This window comes from Haliotis rubra, unplaced genomic scaffold (assembly GCF_003918875.1).
Source record: "Haliotis rubra isolate DU_JTF1 unplaced genomic scaffold, ASM391887v1 Scf9, whole genome shotgun sequence".
NCBI lineage: Eukaryota > Metazoa > Mollusca > Gastropoda > Lepetellida > Haliotidae > Haliotis > Haliotis rubra.
In genome coordinates, this window is record NW_025767634.1 from 84,925 (window position 1) to 104,950 (window position 20,026).

The window sequence follows — 20,026 nt, forward strand, 5'->3', positions numbered from 1 at the left end:
TTGCTTGACATACTACGCAGGCGCGATGCATCCACTTCCTGTGAAACTCCTGGATGACGCAAACATATTTCTTAGCATAAAAGGGCATAATTTCTGACATAATGAGAGAAAAAGTAATTTGTGTTTTTGAGATGCATTACGTAATTAGGTCATATTTCTAATGTACATACAAAATATCAGCTCAAAATGCATAATTTTCTGTAATTTGTAAATAGTTATAAAGTGTAAAATCTACTGTCTACCTTTTGTAGTAATCAACTGTTACACACATCGAGTCTTTTTTGCCCTTATTTAACTGAATTAAGCCGTCTTTCCAACATGGTCATGCTAAAGAAATAAATATTCATATTGTAGTTAATCCCGATGTATGGAATATTGTGACTTGTTTTCCCTTTTTTTAATTCTTCAAGGGATTTGAAAACTTGTGTCATATTTATATTGCAATTTTGAAGTTAATGATGGTACTGCAATCCCCGAGATCACGAAGTTTGAATAATTAAAAATATTTTAAAAATATTAGCATTTAACAGTTTGATTTTCGTCCACTACAATAAAACCCCTTAATATAAATATCATACGATTATATTGATATTGACATTGAGTGGGGGCACGCGTCGGAGGAGCCTCGCTATTCGAGCTTTGTGTTGATGTGGCAGAATTGTCACATGAGCGCCAGATATATATTTCTCTGATAGTGAATGATTACGTCACCTTCCCGAAGTAAACACGTTATCTACACCAATTAGTGACTTTTCCATGCATTTCCTACTGCTCTAGTAGATAGACGTCACTAGGTCCAGCGCTAAGGTGGTTTGAAAACCCGACGAATAATCAATATATAGACAGTTAATTTACCATCTTTCTTACTCTAAATTGTGTCCTTCAGTCTCACCTTAAACCTGACACATTTTTCAAGACCAACTCTTATGTGAAATTTACAGTTATATATTCTGAAAACAAGTCATAGATACATCCCTTCTGTATTCTACAATATCAACCTCTGTTTATCAAAATATGTGAATTATAATATTTACTGTCAGCTATTGGTTCCTTAACTATTATCGATATTGAAAAACATATTGATACACATAAGTAATTGCTATAATACTAGCGAGTGCCTCTATGTGAGTGTTGATACATTTGAACCGAACGAAGATATATATTTATGTATTCATGCATGACACAACGTTCATTTGAAACCAGCATGTGAACCATTGTCATTAAGAAACAAAATTAAAAATATACCGTCTTCCCTAATGGCGACATGTAAATTGTACATATAAATGGAAAGAATATTGCAAATACTGATAGTTATCTAAATGTCAGTCAGAAGGTCGCCTTAAGTTCAGTGACAACCTACATGGGTTATAGGTACATGGGTTATTGAAACATAAACATTCGAGTCATAAATCATCTAAAAGCGTGACGAGGCAGGTCATGTGATGATGTTGTGACAGATCGCCCACAGCATTGAGGACCTTGACGATCAAGCAAAAGTCAAAAGTAGTGTCTGTGTCTGTCTGTAGCGTCCGGACATAGAATGTATGTGGTTTTATATGATACTTTTAATTTATTCAGTTGTCCCATATCGTTTAAGATCCACGAGAGTGGTAAACAAAATTATGTTCCTACAGCAGATTCTTTTGTCAAACATTCTCCATACAGTTAGTAGTACATAAGGATATGAACCATCTGCACGATAGAAGGTGGGCCTACAGGTTAGATTCCCGGCTTCCAGGTTGTACAGATATTGAACCTGTACGTCCTGTCCAGACACAGACCGAAAGTTCTGCATACCTATTATTCGAATTATATGAAAGCGAGTCAATATCGGTCATCCTTTGTTGCAGGTCTGTATCAGCGAGGCCAAGCATTTAGTGTGGACGAAAGGCTGTGTCATGTATGCTAGTCCGTGAAAGGACACATAAAGGACGGGGCTTTGATTCTCGAAAGAGGATTCAAATTCAACCTTTGCTGTGTATGTATCTCAGTTTGAGTGGAACATTCGTTGACAGGTGGATATACACTTGTCAAATGACAACCATCCTGTTCCAACAAAGGGCTGTTGCATTATTCATGTTTATGCTTCATTTGCAAAACGCTTTACGTGTATACCTTGAATGCGTGCAGTGAAAGTCATGGTTACCCTAGTCTGTTTGCAGTGAAAACGTACCGATGAATTTCACTCTAAACAAAAAAGTAAATCGATTAAAGCGAAATTAAGATTGCAAATCCTCAGATTTTACCTTGCCAATTGAACATTCAAATCTCAGAATTGTATTCAACTTAGGATAAAAGTTGTTTAACAAACGATCATAGTTTCAAATCGCTATTATTGGTTTGTATTACAAGGGGGTATGCGCATTAGATGAAACACCGAGAACAAGTAGGGCTTGTCTAAGTTAACGCTCATCACGTACCGCACGTGCATTTGTTTCACTGTTCCATCTACTGCGCTTACCCCCTTGTAATACAAACCAATAATAGCGATTTGAATCTATGATCGTTTGTTAAACAACTTTTATCCTAAGTTGCATAAAATTCTGAGATTTAAATGTTCATTTGGCAAGGTAAAATTATGAGGATTCGCAATCTTAATTTCACTTAATTTGATTTACTTTTTTGTTTAAAGTGAAATTCATCGGTACGTTTTCACTGCAAACAGACTATAAATGAAAGCTTCCTATATCTACGTATCAGTTATATATTACAATAAAAAATCCTTCACAATTCTTTTTGTTCGTTCATTTGTAATGAGTTTGTCTTAAATTTAACCGTGGTAACACGAAACTTGAGGTGAGATTAGGTGAACGAGGGCTTAACGTAGCGTTCATGCACGTGTATGAATGTGTATGGCTGCTTGTAGTACTGGCAAACAAGGATAAGTTGGACTGGCGCAGAGAACGCGTTTATGGGAAGTAGGCGGTGCACGGCAATGAGCGAACACATTTATTTGGCTTGTGAAAGGTAGATCAGATGTAGGCTAGTGCACGTACATTACATGGCGATGGTGTAGCAAGTCGCACTAGACTTGATCGCGGACAACCTAGGGCCCTTTCGCTAACAATGGCGCTAATACGGGTCAATTGTCAGGTCGGTGCTCAACTTATCCTTGTTTGCCAGTAGTTCGGATGGTCTACTCCCATTTGTGAGAACTCCCAATTGTGAGACAGTGGAGGAGGCAATTGTTAAATCCCCGTCCCCTATCATGTACATGATTAAGCTCGTAAATAAATATGGCATGTATGACGTTGTTAATACATATATCACAACAGGTGTTATATGCTCTAAAGCAACATGGAATGATGTTGTCAAATCCAGAATTTGTGATTCTTATGAGAATTTGTTGTGACACCAGATTGCAGCGAGAGAGGATCTCACTAGATATTGTCTTACCCGGGATCCTTGTAAACCAAGCAGACTGTGGGAACTAGCTTAGATTAATAAGCATAAATTTACAAAAGCTCTGACATTATTCATGTTGGACAGTAAACAGATTGAATCCAGAGAATGTGTATGTGGAATAGTAGCTTCTGATACTGTTAAACATGTTATTATGTCGTGTACAGATCTTAATGATTTGAGAAATGAAATGTTTGAAAGGATTTGTGATATTATATCAATGTCTGATTTTGTTGAATTTCGGGGAAATGATGACGATGTAATAATTGCTGATTTGCTTGGTGGATCTTGTACAACACTTGGTAATTTAAATATGACAGAATGGGAGAAAGTTATGTTATTAGTGTCTGATTTTATGACAGTCTGTCACTCTAAAATATTTGCACAATTATCAGTCTACTGATTTATTGTATATTCAACTTGACATATTGTTGTAACATGTAACAATCTTCATATTTTTGGAGGAAATAAAGATAATCTATCCATCTAGCTGTGAAGAGAACAGAACAGACATTTTATTCTCACATATAATTTTATAATCACATTTTATAATCACATATAGTGACACAGACAACATACAGCATATTCATACATATCAAAACATTGAACAAAATCCAGTTTTGATCAATGTGGCCACTTTACAGCTAAGTGGTGAATAATCACATTTCATTAGATAAACATTATTTTCAATATCAGGATGTTTACAGAAATATTGAGGAAGAAATTGATGTTTAAGGGAATTTACTGCCGGACAGTATAATAAAATGTAAAGTTCATCGCACACAGATGATGTACAATGCGGGCAGATTCTATTACATCTTTCGATGCCGTACCAACGTCGTGTGTCAATGGGGAACCTGTGGTTTGAAGTAGGTATCTACATAATTCACCGTAAATCATAAAATCTGATTGCTTCACATTCTTCGAACTGGGTACAGAACATTCATGCGCTCCTCTGGAGGTAACTTAATGAAACTTTAAAAGATAAATTAATTAACCTACTCAAGTAAATGTCTTTAAAAGATAAACACTTTGCGTAGGTAACGTGATCATTTGAAAGAGAAATAAATTTACCGACTCAGGTTTACGTGTTTATATAATGTAACAATAACTGTTTTAATTATAATTAATATAAATGTTTTTATTAACCTTTGTCTGCTCATTTCGATCACCAAGCAGGGATGTCGACCTGGCTGCTCCATATCTTTGATAATCTATTTCATTATTTCTGTATCTATCGATGTTCGTTATTGAAAACAGTAAATGCTCTTTAACGAACAATGTCTTCTGTGTTAATTAACTCATTAATGAACTATGCCTCCTGTGGTGTTAGGCCGGGAAAGTCACATTTCAAATATGACTATTGACGGGAAGGCCACATTTCAATTACATGGCTGTAGCCGGTAAAGCCACAATTCCAATAGATGAATTAATTAATGGATTACCGTAACCGGGTGCTCTTCAGCAACAGGGCTGTTCCCACTTTCATTGTAGGGATGTGGAAACACCACCTAGGTGCACTCAACCATTAATTAATGTGATTACACAGTGCCATTTAGAAAGGACTTTGTGTGCTGGCGTTTAGGTGCCTGACTCTGAGGGTGTGAGTTCGAATCCCGGATGGGGCTCAACTAAAAAAAAGTACTAGAATTTGTACTTTACTAACAAAGTGTAATCCCAAATAAAACATGTTACATTAAGTAATGTGTGTCACAACTGGGAGTTCTCACAACTGGGAGGACACCGTTCGGATTAGTACCCCACGCAGACACAATATATACTGACAACAAACCGACCAGTCATTGCTGCAGACACCAAGCAACGTCAGAACAAGTAACATCTTCTACCGTCTTTTGGTGATAATGGACACGTTTCACGTAAAACTATGAGATGAATGCATTAAGATAAACTCACTCACACTATGGGGTTACATTACTCCCCCCATACGCTAATTAAGATATGCAAGTCGTAACGTTAAGACCACATTGCGGAATGAGACCTACATCTAAAGTCTCATCTGTGTCGGTTGACTTAATACTGCTGCACAGAATGATAAATACTAGGACTGCACGGTATGACCGTTTTATACGGGTTTATCGCAATAAGCTTTTCAAACGGTACGTATTGCAATATTTTTCTTTCTGAGAACCGGTATATTAGGTAAAGAAAATATTTGAAGTTTTGGTGATTATCTTAAAGTTTAAATTGAAATTTACACTTTCATTCACAATAAATGTTTTCCTTCGTTATTCAATTACAAAACGCCACACTGTGATACAATAAACTGTATAAAAAAACAAAATAGAATCCATGACTATGCAACCTAAGTTTGAGATTGCTGTTATCAGAACCATAAGATGTATGTGTAGGGACTTACAATGTAGAAAATAGGATCGACATGTACAGTTAGTGTCACTTACTCTCAAACACTTCAGTTCCCAATATATCGCAATACGGGTACCGGAATCACAATTGAATATCTCGCAATACAATTTATTTACCAATATTCAGCCCTAATTAATACATAATCATATTTAACATTATACGTTCAGAAGTAAAATATGAGGGCTTGGAATTTGTCATCTGCGAACGGCTTCTCATATATCTTTATACAAGTTCATCTGTATGCAATTCACGTTCTCAATCAGGATGTGCACGCCCTTAACACATTATATGAGTGAGTGAGTGAGTGAGTGAGTGAGTGAGTGAGTGAGTGAGTGAGTGAGTGAGTGAGTGAGTGAGTGAGTGAGTGAGTGAGTTTTATCAATATTCCAGCAATATCACGGCGGGGGACACTACAAATAGGTTTCACACATTGCACCCATGAGGGGAATCGAACCCATGCATTAGACGTGTCGCCGGCAATGTATATACATGTTATTATATCTGTGCACAGTCTCGTTCATACCTTAGGAGGTTTACATAGATTATCATTTATAACAAGGGCAGTATACAAAAGTTCCTCCGAAGAATATAATGTACAACACACAACGGCATCTAAATTATACAATATCATCCACAAGATCTAAGATAAAATCGTATGGATACAATATAAATCCAACCAGAGACCATATAATTATATGGTCTCTGATCCAACCTATTAAATATCACCTGAAATATACAATCTAATCCATACAATATCATCCACGCTCATCTTCGTTATAACATAAAATCGGCATCACACAATGTCGTGTATACAATCTTATCTGTACACTGTAACCTGCAGTATATTCTAATCTATTAAACATCATCGTAAGCATCTATAGTCATGTAGATAAAAGTGTGATGCTCATAACATGACCGATATATAAATATATTGATGCAGAAATTGCAATACTATGTTACATGTACATGTATTGATTAAACCTCTAAAACATTCACGATTATTTGTTATTTGTTGTTCGGGATCGTTGAAGACACCATGTTTTCGACGTTTCTTGTTATAATTTGATAAAGATATCTGCAAATTTGCTTCATTTTGAATTCACTTGCTAGCCTAGTGGGTAAAGCGTTCGTCCGTTACGCCTCAATCCAGATTTGATTGTCCACAAGTGAATGAGTGAAACCCATTTCGTGATATTGCTGGAATTGTGCTAAAAGCGGCATAAAATCACACTCACTCACTCTCATGTGAACAACACCGGCAAACAGGTAAAATCAACGGAATCCATGACATTAAACGTTTCCGTCGGTGAGAACAATGTAAACGTGAGTTTAGAAAAGGCCACTTGAAAACAATGTTTCAGTTTATCATTAACGACCGTAGTAATTGGCCAGCCGCCACGCTGGTTGTTTATTTGTTCGAGTTCTGACGAATTTGGGTTTCATTTCTGGGTGTTTGAAATCGGTAAAGACAAAGCTGGCGTTCCTAAGTTTCTCAGATAGTTTGCACATACACTTAACACTTAAATAACACATTTGTCTTTTGTGTCATGAACGCAAATAATCATTTCCGTCAATTTAAGGATCCGATTTAAAATGATATTTTGTGCACATGACATATAAATCGGTATTCAAACTTCAATTATACCATCATTAGTTAAATTAGATTAAATGTGAGAACTATTATCATGAGTAGTTAATACTGATTGGACTTCCGCTTTGTTTGTATAGATTCACACAGATTGGTCATGAGCAAATAGGACCGTGAACTGACGTTCTCATACAAGGGATGTTTACCGCTAAACACTTCCAAGGCGTGCGGTACAAGAGTTACCGTTCTTGATTTTGTTACAAGACGTTTGATTGGCTTAATGTAATATGTAAGCCAATGAACGTTACGTTCAGAAATATTAACCAACATGGAGGAGCAGGTGCTTGTAATCACATGAAATCCTCAAGTGTACATACCATTTATGTTCAGTATGACACATTTACTCTAAGTCAAGAGAAAAGAAGTGTATGTATTTTCGTCCTTATAGTTACTGAAAATGAAAGACCTGTGTTGAACTAAATTGGATGATTGAGACTCAATAATCACAGTATCGTCAGTAAGCTGATGGCCAAGCAACTTACGCTGAAGGGTCTCGTTGTCGGCACAGGTACTACAGATACGTACCCCAGGTACGTTTCTGTATACAGATATACCCTAAACAAAGTCAAAATACAGAAACGTACCCGGTACCCTAAAAGGCGGACGAGTCCATATTCCGCAATCTAAAACCGAAACCGTAATAATATATCGTCAAGTCACATAAGTTCGATCGTCATGTAACTTCGATCGCCCATTTTGAATGGTAATTGTCGCAATACGTAGCGATAACTTACGATATCTGCAGCTTTGATCTTCTGGTGACACCACTTTTATTCGTTTGGACCGGAAAATGTTTCGTGTCAAGTTACCAAACGTAAGTTATAGCTCATATTCAGCAAACAACTACTTTTTAACCCTAGATCAATAATGTAACTTTATCAGCTCCAATAAAATGTAAACAGTACTTATTTCACACGTTGTAAATTGACAGCACCCCTGTCTTCTGTTTGTTTACGTTGCTGGTCTAATTGTGACATGTCCAGACACGTGATATCCTTGTCAAAATTTAAAACTTTGGAAACAAGTAAGGGCCATTTCTTATAGAAAACTTAATGCTTTTTGAGAATTTCCGTGAATTTGTACCTGATGAAGTTCGAGCTATTGCCTCATTGATAAATACAACCTTGGCACAATGTACCCACCCTACATGTCAGCACAGAACACATTTACGTTTCTGCAAGCCAGTTCGTGGTGTTTGTCTACATTCTGAGGTTTGATGCCTGTCACGATGTGCCTGAAGAATAATTTCCTGCATAATACTTCTATATAAGCTGAATATTTGTGACTTTTCATCGTTTTTAGAAGTATTGAAACATAAAATGAACGTTTCATGGACATAAATACCATAAAATTACTTGGGACTGCTCTAACTCTGAATTTGACACAAGAAATCGCCCTTACAAGTCATCCTGTTTACGTGACTAGCCAGCCAATCATATGATCGAACTTATGTGACGTAGCTTTCTGGGTCACTTGTGTTGACAGTGAGAGGGCGGCCATGCCGCGATTGAAAAGCAGTAAAAATACCTGGATTTTGGAAATGTTTGACATAAATAAACAAGTTTAGAGGTAAGAGATTTGAAAATAAGATTATATGAATATAACTTTGAAAATTCAGCGACAGTTCTTAAGTGATCGAACTTACATGACACAAGGATATTATTATTCTATTATATGGTCTCTGGTTCAACTGATTCCGAGTGGTATTCAAGTGCATCGCGAAATATCCGTTACTGTGTATTCTCATTACTTACATAACGCAATCAAATGTATCTAATACAACAGTATGACAGTTCCAGTCAAGAATACGACACAATGGGAATGGAATCGTCCTAGGGTACGTTTCTGTATTCTCATTATGGCCACAGAAAGGTACATATCTGTAGTACCTGTGCTGACAACGACCCCTTCAGCACAACTTACAGCCCATGATGAAACGTTTTATATCGGTTCGACAGTTTATAGTCAACGAAAATGGCGTGGTGTAACCGTAGGCTTGCCTAAAAATTTCCTAATAATTTCAATTGTATTATAATTAAATCATTTAGCGATGCACTGGAGTGAAGGGTGTTTTTAGCAGAGAGCCGCGATGCGGTCCTATACAGTCAAGACATGACCCTGCATCGCAGGGTCATGTCTTGACTGTATAGGACCGCATCACAGCTCTCGGCTAGGGTGTTTTGTGTTTATGAGAAAAGGATATCATGTTGAGTTTCTTGTTTTAGTTTTAGAACGAGATCATGTCTGACGATTCTAAGAACCAAGGTTTGCCACGGGGCTTGATTGGGAGGAGAGGTGCTCCTACGGGCAAAGCAGCAAGGTATGTTCACGTGTCCGAGAGCCTGGACTCCATCGTGGCTCTTGGCAAGTTCGTTTGAAATGACAAGCTACAACTAGATTTTGAATAACAAAGTTGATTAGATAGAATTAACTGACATCTATGATGCATGCCTCTACATGGAGGAGAGGGAGCTGGTCAATCTGAATAGGTCAATTAGTGGCATTAATCCTATCAGATTATGACCCTGGATTTGTGGACAACAAGGATAATTTTAAGTTCCCTGGTACAAGACTCACCATGGAGACTAAGTACTCCTAGGTTTTTTGGGTTGACTTTTGATTTAGGTAGATCCTTACCAATTCATGAACGTCTTATTTTTGGTCTGGCTGGTTGTAATGTAATTGAACTACATTTTGTGCAAAAACAACTATCTATAACTGATTTTATACTGTTTTGGGGACGAGTGAAATAGTAGCCATGGGGCTATAGAGATACTGACTCCTTGCAAAACTGAAATTAAAAAATGTCTTAATGTTTTAGAACAAAAATTGCCTTATATTAGAGAACATGGTCCCATTTATTAACTGTTTCAACCTAACCTTGTCTAGTCACGTAGCAAGTGGCCATTGTTAACATTTATTCTTTATGTAAGCTAAGTTCACAATGAGATGTTCATGACATTTATATTAGCATTAAGAAATACTCATCTCCATCATATGCAGTAAGTTCAGTAAATGTTGATGCAATATCATTTACCATACTTCATGATTTAATCAACACCCTGCTTCTAAATTAGTTGAGGGTTAGGATGACCAAACTGTCTAAGGGTTTTTCAAATTGCTGTGCAGAGTTTCAGCCTTAAGGCATGCCAGAAACCTATTGTGGGTTCAAATCTGGGATTAGCCCTGATTATGTTTATTGGTTTGCCTGCACCGCATCCAAACTTTGGATTTCATCAAAGTGAATATCTGATACCTGCATCAGATTAGACTTTCTTCCCATAAGTTGAGTGTCCGCCCGGAGAGTGGAAGGTCGCGAGTTCGATCATACCAAAAGACATTAAAATATGGTTCTTGTTGTTCCCTGCCAGATGCTCTACATTAATAGGTACAAAAAGGACTGGTCGGCTTGGAGTCAGTATAATGTGTCTGAGTGGGGTATTCATGCTTAACTGCTGCATGGTATCTCAGTGAACTAGCACTATAATTTTATAAAAAAGCTTAAGTCTGGGCTAGTACAAGCAGTCACATATACATACGTATGCACATTGTCATTTGAGCAAAATATTCTTAAGTGCGACGTTAAACCCCATTTCACCTCACCTCACCTCACCTCACCCACAAGTAGACACGCAATGATTTATCTGAAATGCTGTTCAAAGCAACAATAGAACCAACTCATTCACTAACCTAGTCAACAAGTTTAATCACTGATGTTGTTTTCCCTATACTTAATCTTTCAGATTGCCATCTCTGAGGGGACCCAGAGATTTAACTCTTGGTGGTGTGCCCAAAAAGGTATTCACACCTAATATTCCATCAAGAAGGGATAAACCAAAGGATGAGTAAGTATTTATGAATATTCCTGAAGTGAGGATTTGTTTAGTCTGCTCTGAAAAATATTTTATGTTCATAAAGTGTTATACATTGGATACATCTACACTACAACTAGTAAAAGCGAGACTCAGCTCAGCCAAGTGTGCAGTCATAGGAAATCTGAGCCAAGTAATTCAAATGCAGCATTGTTTACATGCAAGCACAGATTTGTGAACTGTATATTATAAAAATATCCAACTGTCAATGGTCACCCAAAGTACACAGAAACAATGGCACACACACTGCAACACATATGTTAATTTGGCACGTTTATGCCATAGTTTTAGACAAATTTGAGAAAATTCTAAATAAAGTGCTCTTTCTTGGGCATACTGACCCATGAAGGTCCGGGTTAGAATATTGGCCTTCAGTAACCCATGCTGGTCGTAAGAGGCGACTAATGGGATCGGGTGGTCAGGCTAGCTGACTTGGTGGACACATGTCATCGGTTCCCTATTGCGCAGATCGATGCTCATGCTGTTGATCACTGGATTGTCTGGTCCAGAATAGATTATTTACAGACAGCTGCCATATAGCTGGAATATTGCTGAGTGCGGCGTAAAACTAAACTCACTCACTCCAGGGGTGGAAATAACCCATTGCCCGACGTCCGAGTCCAGTGTTTTTTTCTGTCGGGCAAGCAGATTTGTATATCACACTGTACCGGTGTCCAGTTAACTTTCCACTGTTAATTATGTTGTTTATTTTAAAAAATCAACAAGAAAACAGCCGGTATAGAGGAAAAATGATCAGGGCAAGTGATTTTACATGTGCCACTGTACCGGAGTACACTAGCAATTTTAAAGTTACTTCCACCCCTGTCACTCACTCACTCTTGGGGATACTGTGGACTTGTGACTATAGGAAGTCATTTATATATTTAGATGATCACAGAACTAAGATCATAGAACAAGATCTTCATGTATTGTAGCTGTAAGTTTTTAGTCTTAGTCATCATGGGTGCATCATGATCTTATTTTTTTTTAATGTTCTATCAGATACATGAAAATGGTATTAACGTCAGCTTACTCATGTCAGTACACTTATTCCTCGAATATTTACTGATCGCCACCTATAGCTGGAATATTGCTGAGTGTGGTGTTTAGGGCTGGGACGGGTAGGAAAAATTGGAATCGAGTACCCGCATGTACTTACACGAATCGGACTCGAGTACCCGGAAATGTAAGGAATACATAGCTTCAGTCAACTTTCTGAATATTCAATCACGATTTGACAGATATTATAACAGAAAACCTCAAAGGATGGCAATGAGACATTGAAACTGATCTTAGGCTATTTGATTTACGTCTGTTTATATACTATTATAAAGAGTAACACCATTACTTACATTGTTACTTAAAACACAGAACATTTGTTAAAACACAGAACTTTTCATTCCCGCTGTTACTGTGATTTGACTACTCACTGCTCATGCGCAGATAAATTACCGTCGTTGATAATAACCTCCATTAACTGGACAATGCCAAAAATGTGTGTTACGTTAATAATGAAAAAGACCAGTTATTCATTCAGCCAGTAGACAACTACGTTCATGTGTGATATTCTAACTGAACCTATAATGTTTTACATGCAGACTTTATGTAAACTTGCATAGAATACAATTTGATTGATGTATTTACTGACTGGAGAATTCTGTACGAGATATACAGATAGGCAAACTGTAATGCAACTGAGTTAAGCAATATAGCAAAATGCTTGGCTCGCATCTGGGAAGACTGGTCATTTTGCTCTGTTGCGCAATTCCCTATTAAATGAAAAACAAAACTATTGTTAAATCGATATTCTAAAATTGTATCTATCTTCATTGGAATAACTGTATGCTGATTATTATTTGCTAAACTATAAAATGTATATGTTACGTGAGTTCTGCTTCTATTTCTGATCATCTTTCTTCTTATTGTAATGATAACCAGTCGAACATTGTATTTGCAAATCAGAATGTTAATTCCTTAGTTTTAATTGATATTCCCAACAATCATTTAAATGCAATCTCTTTAATAGTCAATGTATTCATGTTAAACGCAAATGTAAAAGCTGTGTTTCATGATATTGAAATAAAATAGAAACTAAAGACAAAATTCAATGTACATGTAATCTTAAAAGCTTGATAAGCAATGAACACAAATACACAATGTAATGAACACGTTTATTGTTTAGGTTGTGTTTTAGTACAAGATGTTTTTGCTTTGACCTTGTACAGCTTCCGCAGTAGATTGACATATTAGATTGAAAAACCGTATGGGTCTTCAAATTTGTAACTGTGTTAAATTATGAGATTAAGTATATCCTGATCTTGGCGTGTCAGCTTCATAAGGGATGAAGCCCAGGAGTAGCGCAAGTCCCACACCTTCACCACTTCAGTAGAATTCACCAGCAGGGTCTAACACTGATCAATCTCAAAACCATAAGCAGACTGTACTATCAATTTCAGACATGATACCACAGAGTCGGCATTTGGTTCTCTTGCCATTTGCATCAAGCTCAAAATGAGCCCAAACACTCAACTTAGCATGCGTGTCGTCCATGTTGCTCTAGGTTAGAGTTACCTGCCCTTGTCATTACTGAGTTCTCTCCCTTTCCGGGTACTCGATTCCTTGAAAAAGGACTCGATTTCAGCTGTACCCGAACCGGATTCGAGTACCCGAGTATCCGTCCCAGCCCTAGTGGTGTTTAACAATAAACAAAACAAAACACTATTTAACTTGACCCCAAAGAGGCCTATGGCAATCTCTGGTATTTACATAAAACTGCATTTTGCTGGGACCAGAATTTGATGCCAGTTGAAAAGAGTTCTGAATAATTGTGTCTCGATGGAGTTCACTGAATGGACTGTGGAAGAATCAATATTCAACATATTGTACATCCCTTGTTAATCATAATGCTGTGTGACTGTGGTCAACAACCATATACTTTGTGTTGTGTATCGACACCATTGTAATTTGTTTGTAATATGTTTCTGTCAGTGACTCTAGCAGTGGTACACCCAAACCTCAGTCTGCTGCCAAAGACTCAGGGAGAAGCAGAGGTCGTGGAGGTCGTGAACGGGGTAGAGGTCGAGGAAGGGGTCATGATAATGTCATCCAATCACAGTCTATCTTTGAGCAAGGACCTGCAGATAGACTTGTTCCTAAAGTTGGTATGTAACATACTGTATTTCTACCTTGACTTGTGAAGTTGTTACTGTGAACATGTTACGTCTGTTGGTGAGCAAGTGCGTGTGGTGCTTTGCCATTTTTAGCAGTATTCAATCAATATCATGGAGAAATTGGCTGCCTCATCGTACAAGGGGAACACAAACTGAGTCTTTGGTATGACAAGTGAATGCTCTCTTTGAATGAGAGAATACTAATATGGATAGACATGTTATGGGAGCTCTAGGTTGTCTACATGCTAAGATATCACGCATATTTATGAGCATCTCAGAAAAACATGATGAAGCCAGACTTGTTGCTTGTAGTGAGTAAGAGACAACACATGCAAATATCTGTGGTTTGTATCCTGGATAGCTAACATATGTCATTTCTTATCATATTTATCTGAATTATAGAATATTAAATGTTTCAAATGATTTTTCTGAAATATTAACTGTGCCTTATGTAATATTTGTTAGTATTTAAGAGCATCAAATGTCTAATGACATGAAAAACCTGAAATTCATTTCTGTGAACATGGTAAATACCAATGTTTCCATACTGTAGAGGTATCAATGTCTATGGCCTGCTTGGCTCTTGGCTATCTGTGTCGGTGGCATTAAACTACACTCCCTCTATCCCTCCCTCACTCACTCACTCCAAAATCAAGGAATGATGAAATGTGATGTTGTAGGAGGCGCTTCATGGGACAGTGGTGATCGAGTGTCAACATCTAGGATGAGTATCAAGAAGGAGAAATCTGACAAGGACACCTCGAAGAGAGTCCTGGATCAAATCCTCAGGGATGATGTGAGAAAACACTAAAAACTTTCAGTATTAATTAACTAGGAAGTAATTAGGAATGCATTTGTAAAACTTTATACATGTATTTGAGAAAGGATTAATTTTGGGGGAAATGTTTAGTATCAAGTGTCATAATTATTACCTAAGGGTCACGTTATCAAAGTTGATAACACAGTAGCATAGGCACGTTTCAGTGCTATGTTAGGCCAATGGAATAAGGTAAAGGTGTTGAGTGTTGAGAATACCAACTCTTGCTGTGTTTACAGTTCATTGACACAGACAATCTGGATGATGATGACCCCAATCTCATCCCCGTGGTGTTGCCTCTCTCAGCAGCTGGAGATATGGTGGCCAAGAAGGAAGTTAAGGAGGAGGAGCGAAAAAAGGTCAAGGACACGGTCGATGGTATAAAGGGTAGGTGTCAAACTCAAATATAGTCACCTTGATGCATGGCAAAACTGATGACTCTGAAACTTCAGGATTTCTAGCACCAGAATGTAGCGATTTTGAAATCTAGGTATTATATGGAACATTGCAATCAAATTCTGATTTGTTCATAGCAGTATATAACATCAGAGTCTTAGAGGTAAGTATTCATACTAAAAGGCTTTTGTGTCAGAAATCACACGGCACAGAGAATTCAAAATTCAGAATCAGTTAAATTCTGATTTTATTTGGGAATGAAAAGAAACAAACATGATAATGAAGGAGAAATGTTAATGAGGTTTTTACAGATTCGTTGATCTATTAATCACTTGGGTATAATTTCAGTTGAACCAGGCACAGACATGGAGGTTGATCATCCTGATGATGGAAACACGGCAGAGAAGCCAAAATCTGCTGATATTTCTATGGTCAAAATGGAGCCTCCTGTGTTTACATGTAAAGACCTTCTATCCAAATGCAGTAATTCAGGTACCAATTCATAATACTGTATTTGTATAATTGTTTCACAATTCTAAAATATTCCAAAGATATAAACACCTATTCAAGAGGGTTATCTCTTACAAAAACAACAACTCATGAATTACCTCCCCTTAGATCAGATCAGGGCCCTGTTCCTCAAAGCAATCATAACCCTGAGACGATTGTAACTCCCATACTTTAACATAGACTTATGACCGTTGTAGCACTATGATCACTTTGAGGAATGAGGCCCGGGCCAAACGAGTTCACTAATGTATTTTGTCTGCTTTGTGATCCTCTTTCTATAGTAAATGTCCATGTGCTTACCTCCATCAGAAAATTATTTGTCATTCAGTAATTCTATAAAAACAAGGAAAAGCACAAGAAGACAATGAGGCAAATTCCCCGTCACATCGGTTGTTTTAGGCGGATGGTCACTGTTCAATGCAATTCGTCCCGTGAAGCACTGATTCGCACGATAGTAACAACATGCTAATGACACAACACATCCTTCAGTGTTAAATCAACCACAGATTTACCCCTCCAAGGGAATTAGTCAAAATACAGGTTGTTAATTGTACGTACTTAACATCCTTATGTACAGATTACGAAGGAAAGGATTCTGAGGGTGTGTTTATGTATGGTGGTCCTACGTTTTCGCAGGGTGAGGTTATGTATGGAGGTGAAATGAGTGAGTGAGTATGGTTTTACGTCGCTATTAGCAATATTCCAACAATATCACGGCGATGACCACCAGAAATGGGCTTCACACGTTGTACCCATGTGGGGAATTGAACCTGGGTCTTTGCCATGACGAGCAAAGGAGGTGAAGTACTTGGCAGGATGAGTTTATGTATGGGGATGAAACGTCTTGGCAGGGTGAGTATGTATTGGGGTCAAATGTCTTGGCAATATGAGGTAATCTCTGGAGGTGAAATGTCATAGGGTGAGTTTATGTATGGAGGTGAAACGTCATAGGGTGAGTTTATGTATGGAGGTGAAATGTCTTGGCAGGGTGAGGTAATGTCTGGAGGTGAAATGTCTTGGCAGGGTGAGGTGATGTATGGAGGTGACATGTCTTGGCAGGGTGAGGTGATGTACGGAGGTGACATGTCTTGGCAGGGTGAGGGATGTATGGAGGTGACATGTCTTGGCAGGGTGAGGTGATGTATGGTGGTGACATATCTTGGCAGGGTGAGGTGATGTATGGAGATGACATGTCTTGGCAGGGTGAGGTGATGTATGGAGGTGAAATGTCTTGGCAGGGTGAGGTGATGTATGGAGGTGACATGTCTTGGCAGGGTGAGGGGATGTATGGAGGTGACATGTCTTGGCAGGGTGAGGTGATGTATGGAGGTGACATGTCTTGGCATTGTCAGGTTATGTCTGGAGGTGAAATTTCATAGGGTGAGTTTATGTATGGAGGTGAAACGTCATAGGGTGAGTTTATGTATGGAGGTGAAACGTCATAGGGTGAGTTTATGTATGGAGGTGAAATGTCTTGGAAGGGTGAGGTAATGTCTGGAGGTGTAATGTCTTGGCAGGGTGAGGTGATGTATGGAGGTGAAATGTCTTGGCAGGGTGAGGTGATGTATGGAGGTGACGTCTTGGCAGGGTGACTTGATGTATGGAGGTGAAATGTCTTGGCATTGTCAGGTTATGTCTGGAGGTGAAATTTCATAGGGTGAGTTTATGTCTGGAGGTGAAATTTCATAGGGTGAGTTTATGTATGGAGATGAAATGTCTTGGTAGGGTGAAGTAAAGTATAGAGGTGAAATATGTTAGATGCGTATTGCAGGGGTCAAATGTCTTGAAAGGGTGCGATTATATTAAATATCTGAGTGTTCAATGTTGCAGAGGACGATAGATTGCTGTTTTTCCAGCTCCCAGACGTCCTGCCTGGCCTGCCGCCAGGTCGTGACGAGGTTGTTAAAACAAAGGTCAAAACAGAGCCAGGCACAGAAGCAAAGAAGGAAGAATCAAAGTCAGAAGAGGTAGAATGTTTGTTGCTTGCATAAAGGGTCATGTGAGATTCCAGTTTTAGTCTGGTGAGATTCATCTAAAATGACAACATGTGGACTGATTTTCATCCCTTAAACAGTGTTGTATTGATGGTTCACTTCATATAAATTGTCCGTTATTGTCTGTTGCAGGACAAACTTTCTTCTCAGATAAAGACATGCTCTCTGTCAGACTTCTCAGAGGGCTTCATTGGCAAGCTGCAGATTCGTAAATCTGGGCGGGCAGAACTTGTGCTGGGCAATGTCACTCTGGATGTGTCCGTTGGTACACCATGTGGATTTCTCCAGGTCAGTAAATATAGTAACGTGAAATATATGTATTAAAATATGTATCAGACTCCTTGGTGTTTGCTTTGCATGAGTTTCCATTAAATTGTTCATTAACAATTTGTGGTAGATGTTGTACCACATCATGTACATGGAAGTCAGTGGAAATTTGGACAGATTGCAGCCTCATGAACTTTGTGATTTCTAATAAGGTAATTTCTCCATAGAAAAGATAAACGTGTAGCATGTTCATCCTACACGGGTACTGGGAAAGAGGACTACTACTATCTCCCGGATAATTCTTCCAGGTGTAGACTGAGAACTAAGAGAATATCACATGTACACCTACTGGTAGTGTATTCCAGTATATTTTGGGTGTAGTATTGCAGGCAGCTGCTGAGGTTGGCATCCTGAGGGGATTCTAGTTTAGACTGACTGACTGTCTGAGTTTGGTTTTACGCCGCTTTTAGCAATATTCCAGCAACATCACGGCAGGGGACACCAGAAATGGGCTTCACACATTGTACCCATGTGGGGATTCGAACCCGGGTCTTCGGCGTGACGAGCCAACGCTTTAACAACTAAGCTACCCCACCGCTCTTCAAGTTTAGAAGAGGTGTCAAGCATGATATGCTGGTTGTAAGACAAGACTATGGATGTGTAGTCATGAGTTTAGTTTTACGCCGCTTTTAGCAATATTCGGGGAATCGAACCCGGGTCTTCGGTGTGATGAGCAAACGCTTTAACCATTAGACTACCCCACTGCCCCTGCTTGATATTGTGTCATCGTAACCTGAAACTGTGGATCATCTCTTCCAGACTGGAACATTTACTTAACACTGTTTAAATACATTGGTGAAATATTACTGAAAGTGGCAGTGAAGAGCAAACAAACAAACATGTTACAAGTGGTGATTGTTGCAGGACTTGGTGTCAGTGCGTGTGGAGGACAACTCGGGACACTTGACGACACTTGGCCATGTGCGAGACCGACTCATCTGTACACCGAACTTTGAAACACTGCTCAAGTACTCCTGACCGGGTCTCCTGTAACAGGGTTACCTGCCCCTTCATCCATGGACATGTCATCAGATGTACATCGTGACTAATGTGATATTTACAGCAGTCAGGTCAACATATTTATCTGGGATACCAGACAACTGGAGTTGTGTGATCCCGGTACAGTGACTGGGCTATCCTGACTGACTGGTTCCCTTGGTCATTGATACTGTGATTAACACACTGACCACTGACATTCTGAACATGAACTGCATACTTTACAATGTTGTGTAAAGTGACATGTATTTATGGTACAAGCAGTATCTTGTCTACTGTAATCCTCAGTTTGTTAATGAGGTTTCATTGTGTGTTGATTTTGTAACATGTAAACAAAAAATCAAGAATATGGTTGGAATTCTGCCAGTGTCGTTTTGCTTTTTCAGCTCCTGTTTGAAAAAGACCTTTATCTAACATGTTATATTTGGTATTACACTAAGTACAGATTCAAGTACTTTTGTCAGGTGGAGTCCCATCCAGGATTTGAACCTCACCCTCCTAATCACCAG

At 38.4% G+C, this 20,026-nt stretch overlaps 1 protein-coding gene across 4 annotated transcripts; it reads left to right on the forward strand.

Moving 5' to 3' along the window:
• Nucleotides 1-7,679: 7,679 nt before the first annotated feature.
• On the forward strand, nt 7,680-19,878 carry LOC124263854 (DNA-directed RNA polymerase III subunit RPC4-like). 4 transcript variants are annotated; one of them, XM_046698572.1, is made up of 10 exons: nt 7,680-7,801; nt 9,661-9,755; nt 11,179-11,280; nt 14,296-14,468; nt 15,158-15,273; nt 15,534-15,681; nt 16,039-16,182; nt 18,031-18,167; nt 18,327-18,482; nt 19,386-19,878. In XM_046698572.1, the coding sequence occupies exons 2-10, from the start codon at nt 9,676-9,678 to the stop codon at nt 19,497-19,499; spliced, it is 1,170 nt and encodes a 389-aa protein (XP_046554528.1). In that variant the 5' UTR covers nt 7,680-7,801; nt 9,661-9,675; the 3' UTR covers nt 19,500-19,878. The 4 variants fall into 4 exon arrangements, with proteins under 4 accessions (XP_046554528.1, XP_046554530.1, XP_046554529.1 ...); XM_046698574.1 differs by having other exon boundaries at nt 7,705-7,744; XM_046698573.1 differs by lacking the exon at nt 7,680-7,801 and adding an exon at nt 7,830-7,965.
• The last annotated feature ends 148 nt before the right edge of the window (nt 19,879-20,026 follow it).